This window comes from Eulemur rufifrons, chromosome 8 (genome assembly GCF_041146395.1).
Source record: "Eulemur rufifrons isolate Redbay chromosome 8, OSU_ERuf_1, whole genome shotgun sequence".
Classification (NCBI taxonomy): Eukaryota; Metazoa; Chordata; class Mammalia; order Primates; family Lemuridae; genus Eulemur; species Eulemur rufifrons.
Window position 1 is genome coordinate 6616111 of NC_090990.1, and position 27973 is coordinate 6644083.

Genomic DNA, 27973 nt, shown 5'->3' on the forward strand with positions numbered 1-27973 from the left:
TCTGTGATGTTCACACAGTAACGAAATTGCCTGACGATGCATTTCTCAGAATGCACACCCATGGTTAAGCAATGCATGGCTGGAATATTGAATTTGGTTATAATAAATAGGCCATTCCATTCAGCTTAGGCTTGGAAATCACTTTGCTATTACCTAGAGATTTTTGTTGTATTTAATAGAACCAAGATTTAGTCTGTAATTTGGAAAACCATATGTGTATTTTCATTAAGTTTACACAAGCCAGTGTGCATGGGTAGGTGATTCTTGGGCAATTTAAGCTAAGTGTTATTTCTCCTCTGAAGACTGGAATTTCCTCATTCTTGCCTCTCTTCTGTTTCCCCTCTTCCATCAATGCTGGCCTCATGTCCATGCACCAGTAGCACATATATAACAGCAGAGAAGGCAAGGCCACACATCCTTGGAAAATTAGGGGTGTTGAGGGCTACCAAAACCCCATTTGGACAGTGAACAGACTCCTAAGACAGCAGTTATACATTACTGCATTTACTCTAATGACAACTGTCTTCTCCCACAGCTCTTGTGGTCAAATGGCAACGAGGCACGCCTGGGGCTTGAAAACAGGCAGACCAAGGTGATACAACCCTAAAATTAGAGTGCATCAACAGGAAAACCAGTCCTTTACGTATGGGGGCAACGTTTCAGCAGGAAATAAACTTAAGTCAAGAGTATAATTTCCTTTTCCAGTTTTAGCACCCTAAGAGATTAGAAATCTGACTTTGTAGAGAATTCAACCCAGTCTTATGGTGAGTATATTTGATACTTCTAAAGTGTACACCATTGGGAAGTTCAAGCAATGACTTCCAAACTGCAAGATTTAAACAAGTGGTACTTATGCAATGAGGCACGTTCTTATGGGGACTGCCCAGGCTAAATGTCACTGACATATTTTATTACATTTAGTGTATTTAATAAAACAACATTAATTAGCCTTGAAGAAAAAAACAACAAAAACTCACATAAAAAGAATAAACCTAAGGGCCCTCTGAGCCTTTATGAACTTACAAGGATAACAGCTTCTACAACCTGCCAGACTTTGATCAAATTTTGCCTCGTTGTTAGTTTCTTTTGAACCATAGATTTTCGACCCGAGATAGTTTAAAGCTCTATTGAATAGGGGCATGTCTGGTCATTAAAAAAGAGAAAAGCTGCTGGATGTCAGGTAGGAAAAATGGAAACTGAAATAATATGGGTGATTTTTATTCTATCATTTCTCTCTGGTTCAGTGATTTCATGTGGCTAACTATCTCTGCCTTATCCAATACGTTCTGCTTCTTATGCACAGCATGTTTGACACCTCACCAGCTAGATTTCTCCTGCAGTTGCATCTGGGCTGGGTAGTGTGAAATGAGCCTGCGTGCTAGGGAATGGGGTCTGCCGAGGGTCAAGGCTGTCCTTCTCCTATGCTCCTGGCTCTCATCCAGTCCTGAACACTACTAAGCACAGGCAATGTGCACCACTGCAAAGTGCAAAGAGATGTTAGAGATTGAGTCTCCATACTCAGCAAGCAGGGAGGTAAGACAAGGAGGTAAGACAGGATATTAAGTATGAACAGACAACTGGAGTATAATTTTTAGCTCTATCTTATTTCCAAAATGGATTTGAAGTAACTCGAGGAAATAGTAATAACAATGGTTTCCATTTATTGGGGCTCACTCTGTGCCTGGCACAATAGTGGGTGCTTAGACATTAATGCTGTTCATCTTGGGAGGCAGGCATCATTATTCTGATTTTTGTAAGTCAGGAAGTACAGACCCAGGTAGGTCAAATATCCTGTCCAAAACCTTATAGTTAAGGATGGAGGTGGGATTCAGGCAGACTTTGGTCTGATGCCAAAGCCTTCCACCGCTGAAGGCTATTGGAGAAAGGAAAAATACATTCACAGCTGGAGCAATCCAGGAAGGCTTCAAGGAGAAGCTGGTATATGAGTTGGGCCAGCTTCAGGAGCCAGGAATCTGTACTGCCCACTGAGGACAGGGCAGGAATATGGGAACCCACAGTCTATCACCTGTGGAACCTGCCTCTGAAGCATCCAGTCTTTCCTTCCTGCAAGTGACTCAGTGACAACCTCAGGAGAAGCAGGACAGTCACCAAACCCTCCCTGCCCCAAAGAGAGGCTGCTGCACAGTATCTACACTGAAACTGCCCTTCTTTTGTTCTCTTTTAAGTCTATTCATGAACTTGTTGACATCCATGCATGAGAACTTGCTTGGCCCTAGAAATGCCTCTCTGTCTACACATTCTGATTGTTCCTGTGTCTGCTGCCTCAGATATCAGCAGAAAACATGAACTAGACACCACCAAAATTGGACATGAGGCAAAGAAATCAGAGACTAGCCCCTTAGTTGGTGTTGCTTCAAATGAGAAGCAGATATAACTTTTCAGATTCACTTCTTCCTTGTTTAATTACCCTTAGATGGGTAATGATGTCTTCCATGGACATCCTCACCTGTGAAGGCAGAAGGTCGGAATGCAGCCAAGCGGGGCAACAAATTAAGGATTGTCATTTGGATCAGCGAATTCTTGCTATTTCTGCACTTCAGCACCCACTGGCACACCTGAGAGAGGAAGGACAAAGGGTTGGCGGAGGAAAGTGAGGTGTGGAGCTTAGGAGAAGAGGGCAAGGACCTCTCACCATTTACCTGATCAAATTTCTCCTCCATCAAGTCTCTGCAACACCGGCTCTCTACCAGGGTGCACTTTGCTGGGCTGGGGGAAGCCCCAAATCCCATGAGACCTTGGTGAGAGCTGTACCCCAGCAGTCCCACCAAGGCATTTGACTGCTGGGGCTGGACAGCCTGGAAACTGGTGAAGGGGGTAATGTGACGAGGTTTCGTTCCGAAGCCCATGAGATCTTTGCAGTACTTGTCATGTACCAGCTGCTGCTGTGTGATTTCTTCCATTTCTTCTCTCAAACGCTACATATATGAGGGGGAAAAAAAAAATCACCTTTACTTATGAGTTGCATTCAGCCTGGGCACCGTGAAGTCTACAGGGCAATACATTTGCCCAATCCTGAAATGGAACTCTTTCCAAAGTGGAGGGTGGCCACTCTTCATCTTTGGGATTATGATTCCCCCAGATCCTTGCAGGGGGGATTTTGCTCTAATTTAGGCAGAAGAGTACCACCTACGGAGCAATGAAACAGCGGCAGGGGGCTGGCTGCCAAGAGCTCCCACCTCACTTGGTTTGGGAGGGCCTACTTGCAAATGGCTGTGACTGTAGACCTAAGATCACAGCAACAAGGCTTGCAAAGGTGGCCCCATGCCAGCATCCTGTTAAGGATATTCTGGTCTCTTTCTTCTCCCCAGAAACCTAGGTAGAAACTTAGGCATGTAATTTTCTCAGAATTCTAGGATTCCGCAGAGGGTATGGAATAAATTGGCTGAGAACATATGTCTATTCCTTTTTCAAAGGGCTGCTTAATAACTCATCTTCCAACAGTTCAAACTGAGAAGGATATAAAAGTTTTCCAAACTTTCCTTGACACAGATATTTTCATTTTTTGGAAAATCTTGTCACTGTTCTTGTCAAGTCAACAATGACTCTTATGCTGCTAAATCCAAAGGTCGATTCTCAGTCCTTATTGTATTTGACTTACCCATAGCATTTGATCCAACTGATATTTCCTCCTCCTTGAAGCCCTTTCTTCACTTGGCTTCTTGACTCCAAACTCTCCTGGCTCCCCCCTCCCCTTCCTGGCTGCTCCTTCTTGGTTTCCCTTGGTTTCTCTTCATCTCCCGACCTCAGGTTCACAGACTTTGTCTCTTCCCCAACTCCACTAGTTCCCTTGTGGTTCTCCCCAAGTCTCACAATGAAACAATATCTACATGTTGACAATGCCCAAATCCATACCTTTCGCCCAGATCTCTCCCCAGCACTACTCAGCATCTCCACTCAGCTGTCCAACAGGCATCTCGAACTTAACAGGTTCAAAACCAAACTCCCAACCTTCTGCCCCAAACCTTCTCCTCCCATCTCAGTCTTCCCATCGCGGTAAATGGCAATGCTATCCTTCCAGTTGTTCAGGCCAAACACCTTGACTCTTCTTGCTCCCCACCCACCTCCAAGCTATGAGCAAATCTCAAATTCAGAATTCAACTGCTTCTTGCACCACCGTAGCTCCCACTGTGGTCTAAGCTGCAAAGATCCCCGCTAAGACTGCCGTAGTTCCCCTCAACTGGATTCCTGGCTTCAGCCCTTGGTCCTCTGACAATCCATTCTCAACACAGTGGCCAGAGTGATCCTTTTGAAACAAGTCAAATGTCACTCTACTGCTCAAAACCCACTTATAGCTTCCCACTTCCCACACAAAGGCCATCCCGTGGGCTCCAAGGCCCTGTACGATATGCCCTCTCCCTGCCCCAGGTGTTCCTCTGACCCCACCTCTCCTGCTTGCCTTGCTCAGCAACAGTGACTTTCTTGCTGCTCCCCAAATACACCAGCATGCTCCTGCCTGAGGGCCAGCTACCTGGAATGCTCTTCCCCGGATATTTGCAAAGCTTTATTCTTACCTCCTTCATGACTGTGCTCAAATGTCACCATATTTTTTACTTTTATTTTATTTTTTTATAGAGACAGGGTCTTGCTTTGTTACCCAGGTTGGACCTCCTGAGTTCAAGTGAACTTCCCACCTCAGCCTCCCGAGTAGCCACAAGTCACTGCCCCCAACTAATTTTTTATTTTTGGTAGAGACGGGGTCTCTCTATGTTGCTCAGGCTGGTCTCGAACTCCTGGGCTCAAGTGATCCTCCTGTCTTGGTCTCCCAAAGTGCTGGGATTATAGCCATGAACCACCACACCTGAGCAAATGTCATATTTTAAAATGTAATTCTTAACCCATGCTAACATTCTCTATTCCCTCTATTCCCCTTCCTTGGCCTACTTTTCTCCACAGCACTTATAACCACATGATATACAATATATTTTAACTTATCTGCATATTGTCTGTCTTCCCTTATTAGAATGGAATCTGTTTTGTTCATTGCTACATTATTCTAGCTTTTAGGACATGCCATAGCTGGCATATGCTAGGTGCCTGATTAATATGATTTGAATGAGTGACCAAATTATAAAACTTTAATACCTTATATTCAGATAGTTTCTTTTAATTTACAAAACACCTTCACAAGAACTATTTCATTTAAATCTGATAACCACCTTATGTGTTAGGTGATATTGTCCTGTCTTCGAGGAAACAAGAACTACAGCTGCCTGGGCTACAGTGGAAAGCACCACGTTAAAGTTGGGAGGGAAAATCTGAGGGTTACCTTTTACAGGATGCCTACTATGTTACCAGGTGCTATGCTGGGCACTTCATACACAGTTCTCCCTTAGTATCCATGGGGGTGGGTTCCAGGACCTACTGTAGAAACCAAAATCTGCAGACGCTCAAGTTCCTTATATAAAATGACATAGGACTGGTACACAATCTATGTACATCCTCCTATAGACTTTAAATGTCTATATTACTTATAATACCTAGTACAATGTAAATGCTATGTATTAACAATTAGTTGATACACTGTATTGTTTTAAAATTTACATTATTTTTAATTGTTGTGTTGTTATTTTTATTAATTTCTTTCTGAATATTTTTGATCCGTGGTTGCTTGAAACCACAGATGTGGAACCCATGGATGTGGAGGGCCAACTTTCTTTAGAAACCTCACGAGAACCCACTGAAGTGGGTCAGAGCCCCTGCTGAAAGTGAGGAAAATGAGGCTGAAGGGATAGAGCAGTGTGTCCGAGTCACACAGTACATATGACTGTAGGCTGTATGACTCCTCTGAAGAGGAGTGGCGACTGGACGCCAGACTCCTCCTGCCTCTGCACATGGCTGCATGTGCTGCCCCACGCGCAGGACACAGCCATCACCAAACAAGCACACGGGCTACCACAGCAGGAAGCCGTGGGGCGAAATTCCACCAACTAGCTCCCCACAGGAAGTCTCACAGCTGCCACTCGACCTCCCAAACACATCCTGAATCCAACTACTCTTCAGGGTCTGTGCTGCCACTCCCCGTGGAAGCCACCATTGTAGCTCACCCAGACTACTGTAATGGTGCTAGAATGCACCGTCCAACTACAATGGATGTAAATGATCAAGGGCCCCAGCTGCTACTCTGAAATCCACCACCAAGTCTGTGTCAAGGCCACACTTTCCGTGGACTACTTCCAGCCAATGACGGAACATAGTAGGATGCCAAGGCAGGCCTGCTCCCAGGAGATACAGGCTTCCTCTGACAACCAGCCGTCTTGAGGACGTTGCAATGACCTTGCAAGGTAGACTAGAAGGCTTCTGTCCAATTTTTTCCCTCTCTTATTCCTCAGGGTCAGATGTGCATTATGGTCTGATGGTTCTCTCAGCCTATCTCAGCTCCCTCCCCATTTTCTCTTGAAGCTGTTTCCCTAATAAAATCTTGCCCTCACACTTTTAAACCCAGTTCTCAAATGAACACACCTTCTCCTAACTGGTCTCTCAGCTGTCATTTCTGCCTCTCCACATGCTTTTCCCTACAAGCAGCCAGTGACTGTTAGAAACACATGACATCACATCATTCCCCTGTGTGCACATCTCCAGTGTCTGACCCTGCAATTAGCATAAAAGCCAGTGTTGACTGTGAACCATGGGCCTATTAATTTGGCCCGTCCTTCCCTCCCCCTTGCTCATGGTGCACCAGCGACATTTCCTTTCTCTCTGTTTCATCAGTTTGTCAAACTCTCTCCCACCTCAACATAGCCCCCTGGCCTGCCGCAAGGCTGCTGCTCATGTCACACGGGTCTCCCTCATATGGCACTACCTCAAGGAGAGCCCTCCCTGACCCTCCAATCACCCCCTCCCCTGGTACCCTCTATCCTACTGCTTGTTTTAGATTCTTCCTAGGACTTGCTACTACCTGAAATTATCTTGCTTACTTGTTTATTGTCTGTTTCCCTCCCACAAAATGTCAGCTCCACAAGGACGTGGATCCCACCTTGCCTTGCTCACAGACTACATATGAGAAGTCTGGACTCCCCTCTGCCGCAGCTTCTCACCTCTCCCTCCATGCTGCTGATTCGGACCAGCTCGTTGAGAATCAGCAAGGCTCCATGGATCCGATCATCCCGATTCATGCCCTTCTCTTTAGCCAAGGTCTCATCAAACCCTTTCTCTGCTTCTTCAAATGTGTGCTATGTAGAGACAGAATGACTTAATTACCAGTGTCCAAAGTCAGAAAGAGCACAGGCCCATCCCACCTACAATGGGGTTCTAGGGGTTACCATGCCTGCTCAGTGCCTTGTGCCAGTATGATCGATGATACCACCTTATCAAGCTCTTATTTAATTTAGCTCAATTCTTATAACAAGCCCTTAAGGCAGATACCATTATCAACCCTATTTAATAGCTAAAAAAGCAGGCTGAAAGAAATTAAGTGATTGTCCAAGGTCACACAGAAAAGACAAGACTTGAACCCAGGTCTCCCAATCCCATATTCAGGGCTCTTTTAAAAGACTCTTTAGTAAGCTCCCCCGCAGCAGCAATCAGCACAGGACTCATGATACTAGACCAGAGAGAACTAGCACTTCCTAAATTAGTATCAACTGTATTTCACTCATTCTGAGACACCTATTTGTCCTTATTTTAACATCTCTGAAAAGAGATGTCTTATAATTGTTGATAAGAAGGCACTGAGTCAAAGTTTAATTGTCATATTTTCATCCTTAGTAATGTGTAAAATGATAGTGTGGCTATCAATGGATCTTTGCTTTAAGGAAAAGCAATAAAGTAACTACTATTGATTCATACTGAGCCTAAAATATTGTCTGAGACCAAAACAAATGTGATACTTGCTCCATGGCAAGGGGCCTGTTGCTGCCCTTTAGGCCAGGTGGTTCTCTATGTATATGTGCCTTGCTGGTGGCTGGAATGGAGCCATCCCCTCACCCTGTACCACTGGGGCTTCTGCATCTCCTTCGGCTCACGCTGGGTGGTGAGAATCAGACAGGCGCGAAGGGCAGCTACAGCTCCCTCTCGGATGGCCTGTTTGGGGTCCCACACTGCCACGAAAATGTTGTCAAAGAAGGGTTGCACTTGCTGGAAGAAGAACGTGGGGACGCTGATGGCCAGCTCACGGAGAACCAGGACCTGGGAGAAAAAGGCAAACTGAAAACTCTCACCTGTGTCAGAGTTTTGTTTTCTCAGGACAGTCTTGTTTCATCCTAGAGCCTATACATGCTAGGAAAAGAGAACACTTGCTCACTCTTCTAGCTAGGAAATTCTGGGGACAGAGGAAAGAAAGTAAAATTGATCAAACATCTTAATGTTCATTGGCTAGGTTGTTTCTAAACATGGAATGCTTGTAATGTTTGAACGTAAGCTCTAGAAGAACAGACATGTTTTATGCTTTCTACACTACCATAGTAACAGCCTAGAACTGTGCCTAGAATACAGTATACACGCAATAAGTAATTATCGAATGAATAATCCTGTTTAATCTTGTTATTACTTTCATTTAACAGATGAAGAAACTGAAGGTCAGAGGTTGCCCCAGGTTACACAGCTAGGAAGTAGCAAAGGGTCAAGTGTGTGTCCCTATCCTGGCACCATGCTCCCTCCTCGTGGTACTGTCTCCTAAAGGGGGAGCTCACTGGAAGGCACTCAGCCGACGCTTCTGATCCCCATACACCCATGCCTGGATTCTCTCTCTTAAGGACAGACTCTCTCCGTCTCACTGCCCGGAATCTCAGCCCATCGAACCAGACTTTTTTAGGGATGGGCCTTGGAAGGAAGCAAGGGACTCTGACATGGCGCCATTGCTCCCCAGCCCTGACTGTGCTCCTCCCTGTAGGCACTCACAGCTGCATGTCTCCGGCCCTCGTTGCGGTCAGCACCCAACCATTCCAGGGCTCGCTTCACCTCAAACTCCACGTACTCGGCAGTGAAAGTGTCCCCAGCCATGGCAAGGCGGCCAATGGCCTTGGATGCCATTTCCATGACAACTGGATCATTGGAGGGGAGGAGGTTCCGAAGATAGTTGGCAAATCTACCAATTCGGGTGGCATTCCCACCTTCCACTCCTATGAGGCTGGCTGGAAAAGAGAGGAAGGCAAAAAATGGTGACATGCATGCTGGCCAGGAAAGTACATGGCCCTGAAACAAAAGCCGGTGAGTGATCCCTTCATTCTACTGTGAGTGTATTTCTAGATGGCAAGGACACAGACAATTTTCATTTTAACTCAGAGATTTGAGATCTGTGCCAGAACTACTTACATAAAGCAAAATGATCTCATATTAGTATATAAAATTTGTTTCCCTCTCCCCCCAAAAATGAAAACAAACTGGGACTGAAAAATTCACAGGATTGATAACTAGTCCTTGGGAGTTGAAAATGACCCGCCTTTTATTAATTACACCCTAATTCCACTTTTCCATTCATGAGCCCCACTATGCCAAACCCTGCTCTATTGAGAAACCAGTCTGCAAACGGCAACATGAGGTAGTGGAAAGAAAGCTGGCTTCTAGTCTCAGGTCTGGCAAACTGTCTGGCACTAGAAAAGTCACTAAATGGTTCTGAGACTCAGCTTCCACATCTAAAAATACGTTTTGCCTATGTCCCAGGATTGCTGCTAGAATTAACACCTGTATAAGTGTACTGAAAGCCACAGGCTCCTTAAAACTCATTAAACAAATGTGAACTAAGTAAGTAGGAAATCCAGGGTGCAATGGACATGAAAGTGGGTAGTCCTCTATTCCTAGCAGTTATTGTTACCAGAGTCTCTGTCCTTACCTATGGCCAAGATGCCACCTTTCCTCTCATTAGCATCTGAGCTGGAAACCAACTCAAAAATGTGATGGTTCAGCTGATCGTAGAAGCGAGTAGATTCCTCTTGGCTCATCTGCAAAGGAAGATATAATCAGAACGATTTCTAATAAATCCCTGACTGTGGTGATGGCAGCAGGCTGGCATCTAAAGATAAGGTCCTGAGCGGCAGCAGGTAGAGTTCAAACCAAAGAAGACAAGTTACTGTCCATTTCCACAGTTTTTGTTTTTGTTTTTTTGAGACAGGGTCTCACTCTAACACCCTGGCTAGAGTTCAATGGCAGCATCATCATAGCTCACTTTGACCTCAAATTCCTGGGCTCAAGTGATCCTCCTGCCTCAGCCTCCTGAGTAGCTGGAACTACACGTCTGTGCCTGGCTACTTTTTCTACTTTTTTGTAGAGAGGGAATCTCACTCTTTCTCAAGCTACTCTCGAACTCCTGGCCTCAAGCAATCCTCCCTCCTTGGCCTCCCAAAGTCCTAGGATTACAGGTGTGAGCCACTGCACCTGCCCTTAAACTGTAGAGCAACTGAACTTGCAATTCATCTGTTTATTTCACAAATATTTATTATCTACTCTAGGGCAGACGACGTCCTGTCCTAGGTTATTCCTGGTACCAGGGGTACAAAGATGAACAATATACTGTCTCTGAACTTAAGTCTGGGCTCTATTTAGAAAGCCCCAACCTAGCTCTCAACTCTCCAAACCCATCCCCATCACTGTTACCAGACAAAAAGAACTGAGGGTCTTATATGTGGTGTAGGGAAAAAAGAAAAAAATAAAAGAAACAGCTGAATCTATGTTGGCTCTTAAAATGTAACCACAAACATGAGAAATGCCATAGAAATGTGTAACCACTGCAAAGGAACCTGCACATTTGATGCATGTGAGAACCTGAGTGCCTTTCTAAAACAGAATCTCCTTATTTTCCAAATTCTCACTTAGCTGTCAAAAGGAATCTAAACCAGTGATGGCACATTTAGCCCAAACATCCCATAATGACTGGCCCCAAATCACAGAAGCCCAACCTCTCGAAGCTCCATGGTGACATAGTGCTGGAGCTCCTTGGCGGCCTTGGCCCTGGTCTCCTCATTCCGGCTCTTCAGGCCACTGGCGAACTGCTGCAGAACACTCACATTGCTAGACGTGGTGGTAGCTGTCGTGGCGGCGGCAGGTCCAGTTCCAAGCATCTTGCCCTGAGGTTCTTCAGAGAGAAGATTTCTTTAATATTCTGGATGACAAGCTATGGTGATAAATTTATTTATGGCCCCAGTTCCTCAACACAGATCTCCACCCAGCCCATGTCAGGTAGGATATTCTAAAAATGTTGGGAGATCTCACTAAAAAATATTTAGGAAGTCTAGATTCATTCAGTAATGACTGATGTTTAAAAGAGGCAATGTAATAGGGAGGGGCAAATTGTGGGCCAGGTAGCTAGGCTACGTGGGTTTGAATCCCATTCCAAAGATACATGCCTTGAAGAAGACACTTAAAATTTCTGTTTCCTTAACTACAATAGGAAGATAATAGTAGCCAAGTCATCGGTTAATGTGAGGATTAAACAAGTTAGTACATGTTAAAAAGTGTTTACAACAGTGCTGAGCACAAAGTGAGTTTTAATAATTGTTAGCTATTTTTATTATTGCTACTATGTACATGGCACAATGCCAGGTAATAAAGGTGAGGAAGTAGGGAAAGAACTAAAAATGACGAATATTGCCCCTTTCCTCAAGGAATTCGATCTAAAGAGGGAGACTGATTATTATTCTACAGCACCACTGTCCAACGGAAGCATAATCCACAAATGTATTTTTGAATTTGCTAGTAGCCATATTAAAAAGGTAAAAAGATAAACGTGAAATTAATATATTTTATTTAACCCAATATATCCAAAAAATCATTTCAGCATGTTATCAATATAAAAAATATTGATATATTTTCCATTCTTTTTTGTACTGAGTCTCCAAAATGTAGTGTGCATTTTACACTTAGCAATTTCATTTGGGACTAGCCACATTTCAGGTGCTCTATACCCACATGTGGCTGATGGTTATTGTATTGGACAATGCAGTTCTTTAAACGAGTACCAGTATTTCAAATGTAAGTTAAAAGAGACCAATTAGCTCCTGAAATCATTCGCTCATTACTCAGTTATGTTCTGTTCCTTCTCTCAACAAGCTTACAATCCAGGGAGAAATACAAATAATCAGGCAACCACAATAAAGTGGCCATAACAGCGCTCAGCCCACCCTGCCATGGGAGTAACATATACTTATCCTAAGTATGTCCAGATTATACTGGAAAACCAATTTCACAAAATTCCTATTCTTGAACGAATTTGTAAGACGCAGAGGAAAAATCAGGGAATAACTGGTTTTGAGAAGCTTTCAAATACTCCAGTGTCAAGAAAAAGACTGCAGAAGGAAATGTCATCCTCTAGGGGAGAAGAAACCTAAGGATCCCTAGTAAGAAAACTACTATAGTTTGTGTGTACGTAGAGGGGGAAGGAGGCTAACAAGGAATTTCTATTCTCAGGTAAGAACCAGTTTATCTTTCTATGGTCTAAGACCCACAGGCCATCTGCTCCAGGCTGAAATCAATGAAACTGCTAGAAGCCAAATATCCTAAGGGTCTTGGTAAAAGGCTTAAGGAAGTTAAAGTTGGATGGCTGAAACAAGGGATGGGGGGAGCGGTGAGGCAAAGAGGATGAACCCCAAGGATGCAACCGAGTTCAGTTCCGGGGACTGGGTCCCTGAGAGGTCTCCAGGGTGGAATGCTAGGGGCTGACACTGACGTTAGTGCTCCCTGAGGCAGGGATCCACAATTTGTATGTGGCTCAGAAGAGGCGACTGTGCCACTCAAAGAGACCCAAAGGCGCCAGGGCAGTACTGGAGCTGACGGGCCGGCCTTCTGGCGCCTGGGACGTACAGCGGGCTGAAGGGTCCAGGGGTCTCCTGGGGATCCCGGTGAGGTGGACGTTGCCTCGCGGGGTGAGGGTCAAGGGCTCAGGCGGTACCCAGGTCGTGGGGCCGGTACTGCGGGGACCTCACGTCCCAAACGGGTGGCTTTCCCGGGCCCCCCCACGGCCAGGCTGGCCGTGGGTCTGGACATTCTGCCGCCTTGGAGGGGTCGTGCCAGCCAGCCCCCAGACTCACCGCGCGGCTTCGGCCAAGGCCTCAGCTATCGCCGCCAGCGCCGGTACTGCCGCTTCAGGCCCCCGGCCCCACCACCCGCCTTCCCCGCTGTCCTCTAAGCCGGGGCGGGAGGGAAGGCGGGCTCCTAGCCCAGACAACCAATCGACAGGCGTAAATAGAAGATGGACCTGGACACAGACCAATAGTAATGAAGGAGAAGCGAAGCTTCAGGACCCGGCTTCTCTAGGGGGCGGGGACTGTTCAAATAGACAAACCACGCGGCCAGTGGCAGGCGAAAGGAGTCTTAGGTCCATTCGGGAGAACCAATCGGTGGTGAGTTGACCTCAGTCACTTCCACTCATACATCCGGTGCATCGCTACTAAGATTCCTCTCTGAATCCGGGCTGTGGCGGTGTGGAGTCCGCTGTCTGGGTACCTCAGGACGGGATCAAGAGCGGTAGGCAGGGCTTCGCGACCCCGCCCAGTGTAATTCTGAAAAGAGGGTGTGAGCGATGCTGGCGCCCTATAATTACTGCTACAAAAGATGTACAATTTTCAGAGTAGCGCTGCGTATGGATCCGTGATTTCTCTTTTGTTAAATTTAATAGGCATTTGGAAATGGTTTCAGTTAGATTTTCTCACTTTCCCAAAATTATCTAGTTCACAAGATAATTCCCGAGACAGCACAGCCAAGTTTTCACAGAAAGAGGTACTCGTAAATAAAAAATTTCAAAGCAACATCATTTTTAAAAAATCCTTTCTCAAAAAAATCAATAGCAGGCCGGGCGCGGTGGCTCACACCTGTAATCCTAGCACTCTAGGAGGCCGAGGCAGGAGGATCGTTTGAACTTAGGAGTTTGAGACCAGCCTGAGCAAGAGCGAGACCTAGTCTCTACTAGAAAAATAGAAAGAAATTAGCTGGACCACTAAAAATACATAGACAAAATTAGCCGGGCATGGTGGCGCATGCCTGTAGTCCCAGCTACTTGGGAGGCTGAGGCAGAGGGTTTGCTTGAGCCCAGGAGTTTGAGGTTGCAGTGAGCTATGATGACACCACTGCACTGTACCCACCGATACCGAGTGAGACTCTTGTCTCAAAAGAAAAAAATAATATACATATATGTGTGTGTATATATATATAATGGGATTTGGGAAAGACACACTTTTTTTTCTTTATACATCACCATCAATTTCTAGTGTAATAAAAAGAAATGTTTGTTGAAGAAATGAAAGTATCCAGAAGGCCTAAACTGCCAAATTAAAGAGGTTTGGTAATAATATTCTGTGGCTAACAAAACACTTTGGCATTTTTTTTTAAATATTCATGATCACTGCTTTAGGTTTAAACTCTCTTCATTGCATCTGTGTGAAATAACTGTTCTTCTAACTGTCACATTTTCACTTGTGTTTAACATCTACATTTTATCATTAAATATTTTCTAATACGTAATATAATCACTTTTCAAATCTCAAAATAAATGAGTTATATTTATCATGAAAAGTCTTCCTCTACCCTTGCCCCCTTCACTGCTTATTTTCTTAGTTTTTTATGTATCCCTAGTTTTTCTGTATGCAAATACATGCAAATATATAAAAATATATTCTTATTTTCCCTTTTTGTTACACTATATACACTTTTCTGCATTTTTAAAATTTTAGTGTATTTTGGAGATCTTCTCATCTTAGTATACAGAAAGTTTCCTTGTTCTTTCATTGTTGTTGTTACAGCTGCATAGTATTCTATCATCACATGGTTGTATCATAATTTATTTTCCCAGTGCTCTGTAGATGGACACCGTAAAGTTTTTTGGATTGGCCGGCGCCAGAGAAAGAAAGACGAGGAGAGTTGGAAGGAATAAGTAAAGAGGCTTTATTGGAGCGCTCCCAAGTGAGGGTAACGGGTCCCAAGAGAGGGGGGCCCGGGCCAGGTTCTCAGGTCCCGGGGGAGAGTAAGAGAGAGAGACCTGAGAAGTCGCCCCGCCCAGAAGTCTGAGTGGGTTTATATATGTTTTTTAGGGCCGTGGGGTGGGGGTTTTCTGGCGGAAAGATTTATAGCGGGGAGAGCAAGGAATTTTTCATTGCAGTTTTAGGGCAGGTGTGGAGAAATAGGAGGGGCTGGTGGTATGGGTGGACTCCAGGAACCGTGGTGGACTCCAGGAGCCGAGACCCTTGTCAGGGTAACCATTCAGATGTGATTATTCTTTTAACTCAGGTAGGCCTAGCAGGCATTAGGCATTGTTCTTGGCAGGTCTCGTGGGCTTTTTCTTTTTTTTTCATTAGGGAGCGGAGGGGTGCCCGCCACCAGCCTTACAGACAATTGTGTTTTTTCCAAGTTTTTGCTATTTCAAATGCTGCAGTGAATGCCTTTATACGCATATCATTTTATTCCCTGGCAGCTATACCAAGATAAATTCCCTGAAAGAGTATCATAGGGTCAGAAAGTTTTGATGAATGTTGCTGAATTGAGATTTTTGCCACCTTAAGGGATGATAAAGCCCTGTGTTTCTAATTAATAACAAAAGATGGTTTTATAGCAACAATAATTAGTGCATTTGTAGGTTTCTTTTCTGTTTACAAAGAGCTTTCTTATTCATTGTGTTAAAATAATAGCTAATATTTATTGAGTACTTACAATGCATCAGGGATTTTGGTGGACATTGTTAAAAGCAGCTTAGAGTCTAACTGGATCTGAAACTTGGCTCCGACACTTCCGTACCTATTTCCTTATCTGTAAAACAGGAAGGATCATAGTACCTGTGTCAGTAGGCAGTGTTGAGGGGATGAAACGTTAATACTACATGTAAAGTACCTAAAACAGTATATGGCACATGTTAAGTAAACAGCCGTTAAATGCTGTTACTATTATTCCTGATCATTTGAGGCAGGTTGTATTGTTCCCACTTTATACACGAGTAAATCGAGGTATACAGAGAGATTGGGTCACACGGTTGGTAAGTGATAGAGCCAGGACTTTAATATATCTGCTGATATATTGTCTGATTTGGCATTGTATGACACTTGGATTTGCCAGCATGGAAAGCTTATGCTAAATGGTGAAGCAGCAGCTGCGGGGCTGGGTCCCCCCGGCCGGAGAAAGGCTGGGCCAAGGGGTCGCCGCCCCGCCCCGGCTCCCGGGCCCGCCCCCATGGCCCCGCCCCTCTCCCGGCCCCGCCCCGCCGCGCCCCGCCGCTACTTCCAGTCTCGCCGGAGACAGCCTCACTTAGCATCACAAGAATAACCCCGAAGGCGTGTCGCTTTACGACTCATTGGGCACTTTCACTCACCGGGCCCCGCCCCGCGCCAGCCCGGTCCCGCCCTCCGGCCCTGCTCTGTCCGGCCCGGCCCGCGCCGCCGGCCGGTGTTTCCGGGCCGGCCTCCAGAGGCCGGCGCACAAGATGGCGGCCCCGGCGGCCCGGGGTAGGCGGCTGCCGCTCGGCCTTGGGCTCTAGCGCGGTGCTAGGGGCCAGAGACAGGCTTGCCCCAGGTGACCGGTGGTCGGGGCGGCGCCACCGGGCCTGGTTGCGTGCAAGGCCCGCTTGCTGCTGCCCCCAGATCCCACTGCTTCCGCAGGCCTGCCCCCGGGCGGAGCCGAAGGAAGGTCAGGCCCGGCCGCCCCGCCCAGTCCCGTCCCTCCCTGCCCCCGGGCGGTTACAGTGCGTGGCTCACTTAAGAGTTGACTTCAGCCACGTGCAGAATCCATGGCGGCCTCGCAGGCCCTGGGGGAGAAGATTAACATCCTGGCGGGAGAGACTGTCAAGGTCGGGGAGAGGGACCCGCCGGGCAACGACTGTCCCGAGCAGGACAGGCTACCCCAGCGCTCCTGGAGGCAGAAGTGCGCCTCCTACGTGCTGGCCTTGAGGCCTTGGAGCTTCAGTGCCTCACTCACCCCCGTGGCCCTGGGCAGTGCCCTTGCATACAGATCTCAGGGCGTCCTGGATCCCAGGCTATTGGTGGGTTGTGCCGTGGCTGTCCTGGCTGTGCACGGGGCCGGCAATTTGGTCAACACTTACTATGACTTTTCCAAGGGCATTGACCACAAAAAGAGTGATGACAGAACCCTGGTAGACCGAATCTTGGAACCCCAGGATGTTGTCCGGTTTGGAGTCTTCCTCTACACCTTAGGCTGTGTCTGTGCCGCGTGCCTCTACTCCGTGTCCCCTCTGAAGCTAGAGCACTTGGCTCTCATCTACTTTGGAGGCCTGTCTGGCTCCTTTCTCTACACAGGAGGTAAGAATTGGCCTGTTTCCTGTGCTGCAGGTCTTAGTGGCATTTACTGGAAACTGCTGCTTTGTATAGAGTTATAGGTGTGTCAAAGGTTCTTTTCTAAATTAGGTCACTTTACCTGAAATCTATAATGTGTGGGGTCATGTGGATTTTCTTTTAAAACATTGAGTTGAGAAGATCTTGGCTTGATTTACAGACGTTGGGCATGATTCAAATATATATGTGGACATTTTTTTTGTATCTAATTTCCTTTTGTTAATCATGCTTTGTAATGCCACAGTTTCAAGTATTAGTGGAATTAAATTTGAAGAGCTCAAAACTATATAGCTGATTACATCCAGCTAGTTTGCTAGGTGACTTCTTGCAGGAGGCTGATTAAGGGCAAGTGGTTAAGCCCTATTTACTGAGCACTTATTATGCCCCAGGCACTCTTCTATATGAACACAGCAGTGACAGATCCTTGCCCTTGTGAAACTTATTATATATCATCATGATAAGAGACAGAAAGTAAACATAGTAAATTATGTATAGTTAGGATGACCAATGTTCTGATTTGCTCAGGACTAAGGCAGTTCCCGGGATGTGGAATATTTGGTGTTAAGACCAGGAAAGTTCCTGGTAAGCCAGGTTGACTTGGTCACCCAGATTATAGTAATATGAAGATGATAAATGCTAAGGGGAAAAAAAAGTAGAACAACGAAGGAGGACACAGATTACTATTTTAAGTAGTTTGATTATGATAGACTTCATCAAAAAAGTAATAGTTGGCCGGGTGAGGTGGCTCACGCCTATAATCCTAGCACTCTGGGAGGCTGAGGCGGGAGGATCGCTCGAGGTCAGGAGTTCGAGACCAGCCTGAGCAAGAGCGAGACCCCATCTCTACTAAAAATATAAAGAAATTAGCCAAACAACTAAAAATAGAAAAAATTAGCTGGGCATGGTGGCCATGGCTGTAGTCCCAGCTACTTGGGAGGCTGAGGCAGAAGGATTGCTTAAGCCCAGAAGTCTGAGGTTACTGTGAGCTAGGCTCACGCCAGGGCATTCACTCTAGCCCGGGCAACAGAACAAGACTCTGTCTCCCCCCCCCCAAAAAAGTAACACTTGAGCTAGATTGAAGGAGGTGAGAGATGAGGAAGTTGGCCAAGCAGATATCTGGATGAAGAGTGTTTTAGGAAAAGGGAACAGCAGTGCCAAAGGCCTTCAGGCAGGCCTGAAGAACTTGAGGAACAGCAAGGGGTCCAGTGTGTGAATGAGGGAGAGAGTAAAGTGGGGAGGTAAGTAAGAGAAGTACATTTGGGGAGAGTGGGAGGCAAAGCACAAATTATCACAAATTATACAGGCCTTGTAGGCCATTGAAATGGAGGAGCGATTGCAGGCTAAGGTATTGAGAGTGGATTGGGTGAGTGGGCAAGGATAGAGGCAGGAAGAACATTAGGAGGCTCTTGCGTAATCCAGGCAAGAGATATTCTGTGGCTTGGATCCAGGGGGTGAATTGGATGTGAAGTAGAGAGAAACGGGAATTAAACACAACTCAAAGATTTTGACCTGAGCAGCTGTGAGATGGAGAAGCTAAGGGTAAAATGTTTTTGGGGGGTGGAAATCAGGAGATTGACTTTGAAAAGCCTGATGTCTGTTAGATCTCCAAGCAGAGATGTCAAATAGATAGTTGGAGATTTTATACATGTATGCATATACACACACACACACACACATATATGAGAGTCCAAGTTCAGGGAAGAAGTTTGGGCTAGAGATACGGATATTTGGGAGTCATTGGCATGTAGATAAAGTTGAGAGCTGGGTGAGATTTGGGAGTCATTGGCATGTAGATAAAGTTGAGAGCTGGGTGAGATCCTCAGAGTAAGGAGTGTTGGTAGAAAAGTGAGGAGGACCAGGACTGAGCCCTGGGGCACATTCCAACATTAACAGGTGGAGGAGAAGAGAAGGAGCAGATAGAGGGTACTGCCAGTGAGCATCTGGAGGAGTAAGAGGAGAACCAAGAAGCTGTGGTATCCTGACAGCCAATTGTGAAAAGTTCAATAAAGGAAATCAATGGGGTGCTGTAATAGAACGTATGAGGTGGTGCTGGTGAAGGGCAGAGGCCCTCTCTGTGAAGGTGACATTTAAACTAAAACTTGAAGGAAGGATAAGGAGCCTGCTGTGGGGCAGAATTGGAATCTGATGGGGATACCAGCTCCTTCAGGGCTGAAGGACCAGCAAGTGCAATTGTACTGGGTGAGAGAGAGCTTGGCATCCTCTAGGATCTGCCAAAAGGCCAGTGTGATCCAGAGGGAGAATGAGATATACGGTTGGAGAAGTAGGTGGGGGCTAGATTCTGCTGGTCTTTTTATTTATTTATTTATTTATTTATTTATTTTTTGAGGCAGGGTCTCACTCTGTCACCCAGGCTGGAGTGCAGTGGCACAATCATAGCTCATTGCAGCCTCCAACTCCGGGGCCCAAGTGATCCTCCTGCCTCAGCCTCCCAAGTAGCTGGGACTGTAGGCACATGCCACCATGCCCAGCTTTTTCTTTTTTAATTTTTTTGGTAGAGTTGGGGGGTCTCGCTGTGTTGCCTAAGCTGGTCTTGAAGTCCTGGCCTCAAGCTATCCTCCCTCCTGGGCCTCCCAAAGTGCTGGGATTACAGGCGTGAGTCACTGCACCTGGCCCTCAGATGTAGTAATACTTAATAAATATTCATTAAATGAAAAAATGAGAAGACATTGAAGAAGATATTGAGCAGAGTAACGACATAATCTGGTTTAGGTTTTTTAATGTTGAATTTTATTAACATATAATTTGACATACAGTGAAATGCACTGATCTTTAGTGTTGCAGTTTGATAAATTTTGACAAATGCCTACAGCTGCGTAACCCACGCCCTCTCACGATGAAGAACAAACGTTTCCATCAGCCTGAAAGCTTGCTTGTACTTCTTGCCCGTCTGTCCCACTCTCCCTGACCTACCCAGAGCAACTTCTGTTCCGATTTCCTTCACGTTGATTAGTTTTGCGTGATCTGGAACCATTCACTATGAATTAGTTATGTATGCATGTATCTTTGTTTATTTCAGTATGAACTCGTTAAGAGTTCATATGTCTAGCTTCTTGTGTTCAACGTGATGTTTTTGAAATTTGTCATGTTATGTGTACCAGTAGTTCCTTTGTATTGCTGGGCAGCATTCCATTGTATGAATATACCATAATTTGTTTATCCGTTCTCCTATTCAGGGTCATTTGGATAGTTTCCATATTTTGGCTATTATGACTGAACATTGATGTTCAAGTTTTTTGTGTTTTCATTTCTCTCGGGTAAATGCCTAGGAATGGAATTGCTGGATCATAGGGTAGGTGATATTTAATTTTATGAGAAACTGCCAACTGTTTTCTGAAGTGGTTGTACTATTTTACATTCCCACCCTCAGTATGTGAGGGTTCCAGTTGCTCTGCATCCTTGCCAACTTTTTGATTTATGTTTTAACAGATTAATCCTGGCTGCTATGTGGAGAACTGGCCCAGTATGTCACTGTGCAGGCACATTCCGAAAATGGTGTTGGGAGGGGTGGGGTGCCTAAAAGGAAACTCCCGGGTGGGCGGCATCTCTGAATCTGGTGGAGCACGCGAGCCCTGGGCCATAGATCAGACACTGAGGAACCAGGGCTTTCTCCCCAAGGGCTCTGTCATTTTCTTGTGTCAGTTAACCTCAGGAAGGTTACCAGACCTTTTTCATCCCGAGAGCAGGTTTATGCTTGGTTTTTGTGTAGGACCTATTTAAGGTGGGGACACAGGTCTCTGCTCAACTTTGCTCACGTCACTTTTTGCCAAGTGATCTGAGGAAGTGTTCTTAGAGAATCCAGCCAAAGGTCAAGGCTGTAGCGCTGTTGCATTTTCTTCCACAGCCAGAGCCCTGAAGTCGGTTGCGGAGCTGGGAAAATAAGCAGAGGGAGAGTGGAGATACTTGCGAGATCTGTGCTGAGAGTACTCCCGCCCAGCCTCTTCTTGGGGCAGGGGTAGTCCCCTAAATGTGTGAGATATTGCAAGAGATATCAATTTACTAATTCAGAACTGGAGCTAGTGTTTTCTGCTTGTGGGAACTTCCTCACGGGGGGCATGTCCTCAGACAACATGGCTAGGGTGATAAGGAACTGGCTTGCTGGCTGTTGGGGAGTGTCAGGGGCCTGCCTGTGATGCCTGCCTTAGGCATGCTTTGTTCTAAAGCCAGCGAGCCCCAGCTGCTAATGGGAAGGTAACCTTGGGCTGAATCTTGTTCCTTGGCTCCCGTTGTTTTATTTGTTTATGTTTTTGAGACAGGGTCTGGCTCTGTCGCCTAGGCTAGAGTGCAATGGCATGATCATAGCTCACCGCAGCCTTGAACTCCTGGCTTCAAGTGATCCTCTTGCCTCAGCCTCCCAAGTAGCTGGGACTACAGGCGCACACCACCACCACTCCTGGTTAATTTTTCTATTTTATATAGAGACTGGGTGGCGCTGTGTTGCCCTGGCTGGTCTTGAACCCCTGGCCTAAGCGATCCTCCTGCCCCGGCCTCTAAAAGTGCTGTGATTACAGGTGAAAGCCACTTTGCCAAGCTCACATGGTTTTAGATCCTCTGCAGACCATTGTTACTTATCATTTTAGACTGCTTAAAATGCACTTGATCACCTAAGAGCTTTCTTTATTTTCTGATCCTGAGCCCACACCTTGTAGCTTGGTTCTAGAGTTTCTTAAGCTTCTATAGCAATATATGTGTGAATCTTGTTCCTTGGCTCCTGTTATTTTATTTTATTTTATTTTATTGAGACAGGGTCTGGCGCTGTCACCTCCTTCAGTGGGCACTTCTCACCTGCTTTACCTGTTTTACTCTGAGTGGGAGGTTTTTCCTGACTTTGGTCCAGAATCCCAGGTGCTTGTTGCTGTAGCTCTGTGTTCAGTTCAGCCCTTGCACCAGGCATTGGGGAGTGAGCTGTGAACGAGCCAGACACAAGGCTGTACCCTCATGGGACCTACAGTTCGGTGGGAAAAGCAGAGATTATGTCATTAGAAGCATGATAAGAAGTTTGTGAAAGTGGTAGTCAGTTTGCCATGGAGCAGGGGAACCAAATGTGGTTTAGGGGGTGAGGGGAGGCTGTCTTGAGGAATGGTGTTTAAAGTCTTAAAGGGTGAAAAGGCCATAGCCCGGCAAAGAGAGGGGGTGTCGGAAAGCCCTGAGGCACTGAAAGAAGTCTGAGTGGAGGGGAGAGAAGGACAGGCAGGAGAGACAGGCAGGGCTAGAGGTGAGCCATGTTAAAGATCTAGGACTTTCATCCACAGGGTGGGTCGTTGATAAAGCTTTAAGGAGTATGCTGGGGGAAGGAGGGTGGTTAGAGTGGTATTTCTAGAGGATTGCTCCAATTGCGGTGTAGAGATTAGGGATGGGGAGGGGAGGTTGTTATAAGATTGGAAGCCAAGGGATCAATTTGGAGAGTGTTGTAATTTTCTAGGCATAAGATGACTGTGGTTTGGATTTGAGAGTGGAATGAGATGGGATAGAGAGAATGGGCAGGTTTGAAAAAAGTTGGTTAGACAGGCTTTGAAGTAGATTAGCAGGGCATAGTGGGAGTCAGGGATGGTTTTGTTTTAACCTCATGGGAGTCAGGGAAGGGAAACAGCGATAGGACTCGGCTCTCCTGGCCATTTTGCTCATTGCAGGGTGAAAGTTTCTTTATGTGGAATTTTGCAGTGTGATTCACTGGTGTTTTCAAAACCAAAAAATGTCTCCAGAGATTGTGGGGGAAGGAGATGGAAAAGTAGTGGGCTGGGGTGGCTATTCTGTGAGGGGCTTATCTCATGGAGTCTTGCAGGATTTGGTGAAGGGTAAAAAAGCAAAGAACTGGATTGTAAGACCTTAGATCCTTCCCAGTCTCTTCCATTGAACTATGTATGTAGTGGGAGCCCAGTGCTCTCTGTTGGGGACGGTAGGTAGGGAAACTTGGGTATGAACCTGAGGAGAGAGACTTCGAAACCTAACTGGGCATCCTTTCTGCATCTGTGTCACTGGAGAAGAAATGAGATTTTGCTGTAGCAGGAAAAGGAATGGAATGAGTGCCCACCCTCACGGTCTAAGGATCCACCATTCCCAGCAGAGGTGTCCTGCCTCTTGACCGGTGAGCAGTCCCTAAATTTCCAGCCATGATCTCACACCAACTCTCTGGGTTTTCTGGCCGCAGGAATTGGATTCAAGTATGTGGCTCTGGGAGACCTCATCATCCTCATCACTTTTGGCCCGCTGGCTGTGATGTTCGCCTATGCCGTCCAGGTGGGGTCCCTGGCCATCTTTCCACTGGTCTATGCCATCCCCCTCGCCCTTAGCACCGAGGCCATTCTCCATTCCAACAACACCAGGGACATGGAGTCCGACCGGGAGGCCGGCATCGTCACACTTGCCATCCTCATCGGCCCCACCTTCTCCTACATTCTCTACAACACGCTGCTCTTCCTGCCCTACCTGGTCTTCAGCATCCTGGCCGTGCACTGCAGCATCAGCCTGGCCCTGCCCCTGCTCACCATCCCCATGGCTTTTTCCCTCGAGAGACAGTTCCGAAGCCAGGCTTTCAACAAACTGCCCCAGAGGACTGCCAAGCTCAACCTCCTGCTGGGACTCTTCTACGTCTTTGGCATCATTCTGGCACCAGTGGGCAGTCTGCCCAAACTTTAAGGGGACCAGTAGCTCTCCCCACAACATGCCTCCCTTTCTTAGAGTATAATAAAGTCAGAGCCTCTGAGAAGGGAAGGGTACTTGGCAGTGAGGGTATTAAGCATGGGTGTGAACTCCTACCTTTTTATAGCTATTATTATGTTCTTAAAGGTAATCTGTTGTTTTTGTTTTTCCATTTTTATGGGGAACTTTGAAACCACTCTGGTATCAGAAGGTGAATTGCACACATGGTCCTGTTTTATTTATAATTTCCACTAGAGGGTGTTGTCAAGTCACTTTACAATGGAGTGGACTGTGCTCCTCCTTGTTGCACACAAAACGTCTTAAGACTGTGTGCAGGAGCTGCCAGGTCTGGCCTTCTATCCTGAAAGAGCCAGAGTGACTAGGCGGAGTCTCGTAGGATGTGGTGATGATTGATGCCGGCCCATTAACACGGGCGGCACCTGTCTCTTACTCTCAGCGCTGGTGTCCCGAGACATGCTGCCTGAGAGAGAAAGTCCCTCATTAACAGCCTTGTGGCTCCCGGCTTTTGCCTAAATTGTGATTCAGATTTTTTGTCTTTCATCTCTCCCTTGACTTCATGCAGCAGTTGAGGGAAAGTGTCCAATCATCCTGCAGCAAGACAGTCAAGCCAGGGACTGGGAGGAAGAAAAACCACCCTGGAGGCAGCTGATAGAATCACTCTCCTTTTGGATAAAAATTAATAGGGTGGCTGTTTTCCTTTTGTGGAATCCACTAGAATGACAGGAAGGACTCCCAGCCCTTTCAGTAACTACCAGGAGCCTGAAATTGTAGAGGCACTGCTGTCCTTGTGGGATACTCCAAGCCACAAGGCTGCCTCCCCACCATTGCTTCTCCTAATGCTCCCCCACACCCACCCTCCATCTCTGTTGTGTTCCCATTTGTGGAACCAGACTATCGGGGCAACAGCTTAGCAACCGAGTTTGGGACAGTTGCCCCTCCTCACAGAGCCACAGGATGGGCTGAGCAGGGACCTGATGAATGTACAAGCCAATGGACAAACAGTCCTGAGCCCTGTTCAGCGAGTGACAGGTCCTGCCAGTGAAGGAACCGTGTCTTCATCCTTGAAGGCAGACGTGAATTACAGACTCTGCCTCTCCCCAGGCTTCCGTTGCCTTGTGGACGGATAGTCGAGGGCTTCAGTGAAGTCACACTCGGAGGGAGGGAAGCGCAGCGTTGATCACAGCTGCTTTTCATTGCATTGCCTCTGAGTGTGATTTCTGGGCTAGAATTGCTCAGCTGCATTTGGTCCAAGACTGAAAGAGATTGAAACTGTCATCATTGTATTTTATTATAGCCGTTCTGGTAGGTATTTCAAGGTCTTGACCTGCAGAAAACAACACGATAACTGGTTCTTAGTCCTTCAGATCAGGCGAATTATGATTTGGCTCCTTGAGTTAGAATTGGGCAGCTTATTTGGAAATTGCAAAAGTTCCTCTAAAATTCCAGGTGGTTTGTCTACCAGAGAGCCAGAATTCTCAGTGGTCAGAGCCCAGGAAGAAGGGAATGAAGGATGACCCTTCTCTCCTGCCCTTCTTCCCAGCACCATTTTTGTTTCACGCCAAGCTTGTGGCATTTTGGTGCTCACAAGGTTTTGCCTTCAGAAAAGCTCTTCTGACCTCTCCTTGGAGCAGGCCATTGTCGTTAGGGCTCACCCCTGAAGCTGGAGGACCAAGGGCTCCCTGTGTCCATGGACCAGACCCGCCTTTGTGGCTGCTCCCATGGGGGTTGTTAGCCGCTGCACTGTGCCCCGGTGCAGATTTTAATGCATATTTTTATATATAAATACTCCCAAAGGCCAAATTTGGTGCCAGATTTTATATGCAGGTCATTATAATTTGTATTGTGTCCCTATTATGTTTCTATGAAGGTTTTCTTTAGACTTAATTAAAAAAAGAAAGAAAATGTTCATTCGTGGTCTGCCTGTTTTTCTTTGCTTCCTTCCTGCTTCTCTTATTGTCTGAGTGTGAACTTGAACTTGTCAATCTCAGAGGGACCAGCGCAGGGACAGTGGACATTCAGGGTCAGGGAAGGGCACTTGGTCTTTGGTGATGAATTTGGACAGGACCTGACCAGATTTGATGGGTCCTTACAAAAGGCAGTAGGGACCACTCGGAGCTAGTACAGATTTGCCAAGAGCCAGTCAGCAGCAGGGGTAGATTAACCTCATTTCATTTTTCCTTTTCTTGATAGGGTCACTGCTGATACAGACAGAGAATGTGTAGTAGATGGAGCACATTTGGGTTTCAGCTTGGCATTTGCCAATATATCCTATGCAGAAGGCAGAGATGTGTGGGATGGATAACAGTGTAGTTAGATGAATTCCTGAGAGACTGAATAAGTGGCAGGAGAGAGCTGACTGATCAGCACGTCAGTGTCAGCTGGGAAGGAAGCCTTTAGTAGCACGTGCAACCCCTGCCCTCTGCCCTTTCCCCTGCTGGATTCATCACCTGTTATTAATGACTCCAATGAGGCAGCCAAAATTGCAGGTTTCATGAACCTTGGAGGAAGAGCTTGCAAAATGACTGACAATTAGGATCCTCACAAATCAAAAGGCTGCTTTGATGGGTCAAAAGAAAAATTTAGCATGAATAAATACAAAGGAATATACTGGGGTCCCAAAAATCAACAGCATAAACATCAGGAAGGGGGAGATCCGAGGCACGATAGCCAGGGAGATGTGGCAGGTATGAATTTTATCAGTGACTCTGGAATCACATGCCTTCATTTCTTTGGGTCAGATTGTTTCTGCTCCCCAGTCCAATGGTTAGAAATTCAGCCCAGTCACCTCTTGAGCCCCTTCCTATCTGTCTGATCACCCAGGACTCCTGGGCCTTTGTGGGGCCAGAAGCCAGGGATTTTGGCTGGACCCTTGCTCCTTTCACCTACTATCTATGAGGTCACCTCTCTGCTACTTGATGCCGGGGTTTGGCCGTGGAATCTGCCCTTGTCTTGGACACTGTTCCTCTAGAAAGGTTCAGAATACTCCTTCCTGCTGACAAGTACTGCAGGCCTTTGGGGCACTGGTCCCCACTGCCCCATTCCCATTTCTGCCCAGTCTCGGGCTACTACCATTCTCCCCATGATCTACCCTGTCCACCTCCCCTACTCAAACCATCTCCCTTGTTCCCTACCCTTTGCAGGACCTTTGCCCAAAATCCCATCCAGAGGACCTCTGGAAGCTCAGTGCTGGCTCCTGGAGTCAGGAGGGGAAACGTGAATCCATCATAGGTTGCCCTACTAACTTTTCTGTTACTCCTGCGTTAAAACCAACACCTGAGCATGTGACCTGGCCTGAAGCTCAGGCTGAGTCAGTAATGAGCTCCAACTTCCACAAGGGTTAACGGGATCCATGGTCGAATTAATAGGAGATTAGAGTCCAGAACAAGGAAGGCAGAAGTCCTGCCCATCCCTGTGTTGGTCATCCCGCACGTGGTGGGCTGGGGCCAGTCCTGGACACCTTCTTTCCCTCTTTCTTTTTTTCTAGATAGAGTCAATGTAGTGATAGATCAAGGACATGCATGGATATAATACACGGATTTCAGCAAGGCATTTAACAATATGCTATGAAATGCAGAATGGATGAAAATACAGTTAGAGGAGTTTTATTTCTATGTGCACGTGTGTGCACATGTCTGTGTCTTCACATTGGTAACACCTGTGGCAGAGATTTTACATTTCTTAGTATGGGAACCACATTTTGAAGATGTTATTGACACACTGGATCTTGTCCAGAACGCAGCTGGCAGGTTGGTGAGGACACATCAGACCATGTCAGCATGGAAAGGGGACTCAGGAGAGGGCTGTCTCAGGAAGAGGGATGGGGCTTTTGTTTTTTCCCTTTTTTTTTACATGTGGGTTCAAAGGGTAAAGCTAGGACCAATGGGTGGAAGTTACGTGGCCCCAAGGTTAAGCTCTTAGATCAGGAAGAACCTTCTAGCCATTAGAGGAGTCAACAAGTGCGATATTGGAAATGTGCTGGTCGGGGGTGAGTTCCCGGTGACTAGAGGCATTCAAGCAAAACGATGGTTTCTTGCCAGGAACATTGAAGTAAAGAGTCACATCAGAGACGGCTTGGATGA

General features: G+C 46.4%; 2 protein-coding genes across 4 annotated transcripts in view; one reads left to right on the forward strand and one right to left on the reverse strand.

Moving 5' to 3' along the window:
* Positions 1 to 13081, reverse strand: part of MTOR (mechanistic target of rapamycin kinase) — a 131995-nt gene extending 118914 nt beyond the window's left edge. The window contains exons 1-8 of one of the 3 annotated variants that reach the window (XM_069479345.1): positions 12978 to 13081; positions 10851 to 11026; positions 9788 to 9896; positions 8857 to 9089; positions 7945 to 8145; positions 7056 to 7190; positions 2661 to 2936; positions 2468 to 2576 (exon numbers count right to left, since the gene is read on the reverse strand). In XM_069479345.1, coding sequence (XP_069335446.1) covers positions 2468 to 2576; positions 2661 to 2936; positions 7056 to 7190; positions 7945 to 8145; positions 8857 to 9089; positions 9788 to 9896; positions 10851 to 11012 — 1225 coding nt within the window. In that variant the 5' untranslated portion in view covers positions 11013 to 11026; positions 12978 to 13081. Of the gene's footprint in view, positions 1 to 2467; positions 2577 to 2660; positions 2937 to 7055; positions 7191 to 7944; positions 8146 to 8856; positions 9090 to 9787; positions 9897 to 10850; positions 11054 to 12977 lie in introns of all 3 variants that reach the window. The other 2 variants (XM_069479346.1, XM_069479347.1) reach the window with 2 other exon arrangements.
* A 3515-nt stretch (positions 13082 to 16596) lies between these two features.
* On the forward strand, positions 16597 to 25692 carry UBIAD1 (UbiA prenyltransferase domain containing 1). The gene is made up of 2 exons (XM_069477329.1): positions 16597 to 17183; positions 23383 to 25692. Exons 1-2 carry the CDS (start codon positions 16655 to 16657, stop codon positions 23868 to 23870), a joined length of 1017 nt encoding a protein of 338 aa, XP_069333430.1. The 5' UTR covers positions 16597 to 16654; the 3' UTR covers positions 23871 to 25692.
* The last annotated feature ends 2281 nt before the right edge of the window (positions 25693 to 27973 follow it).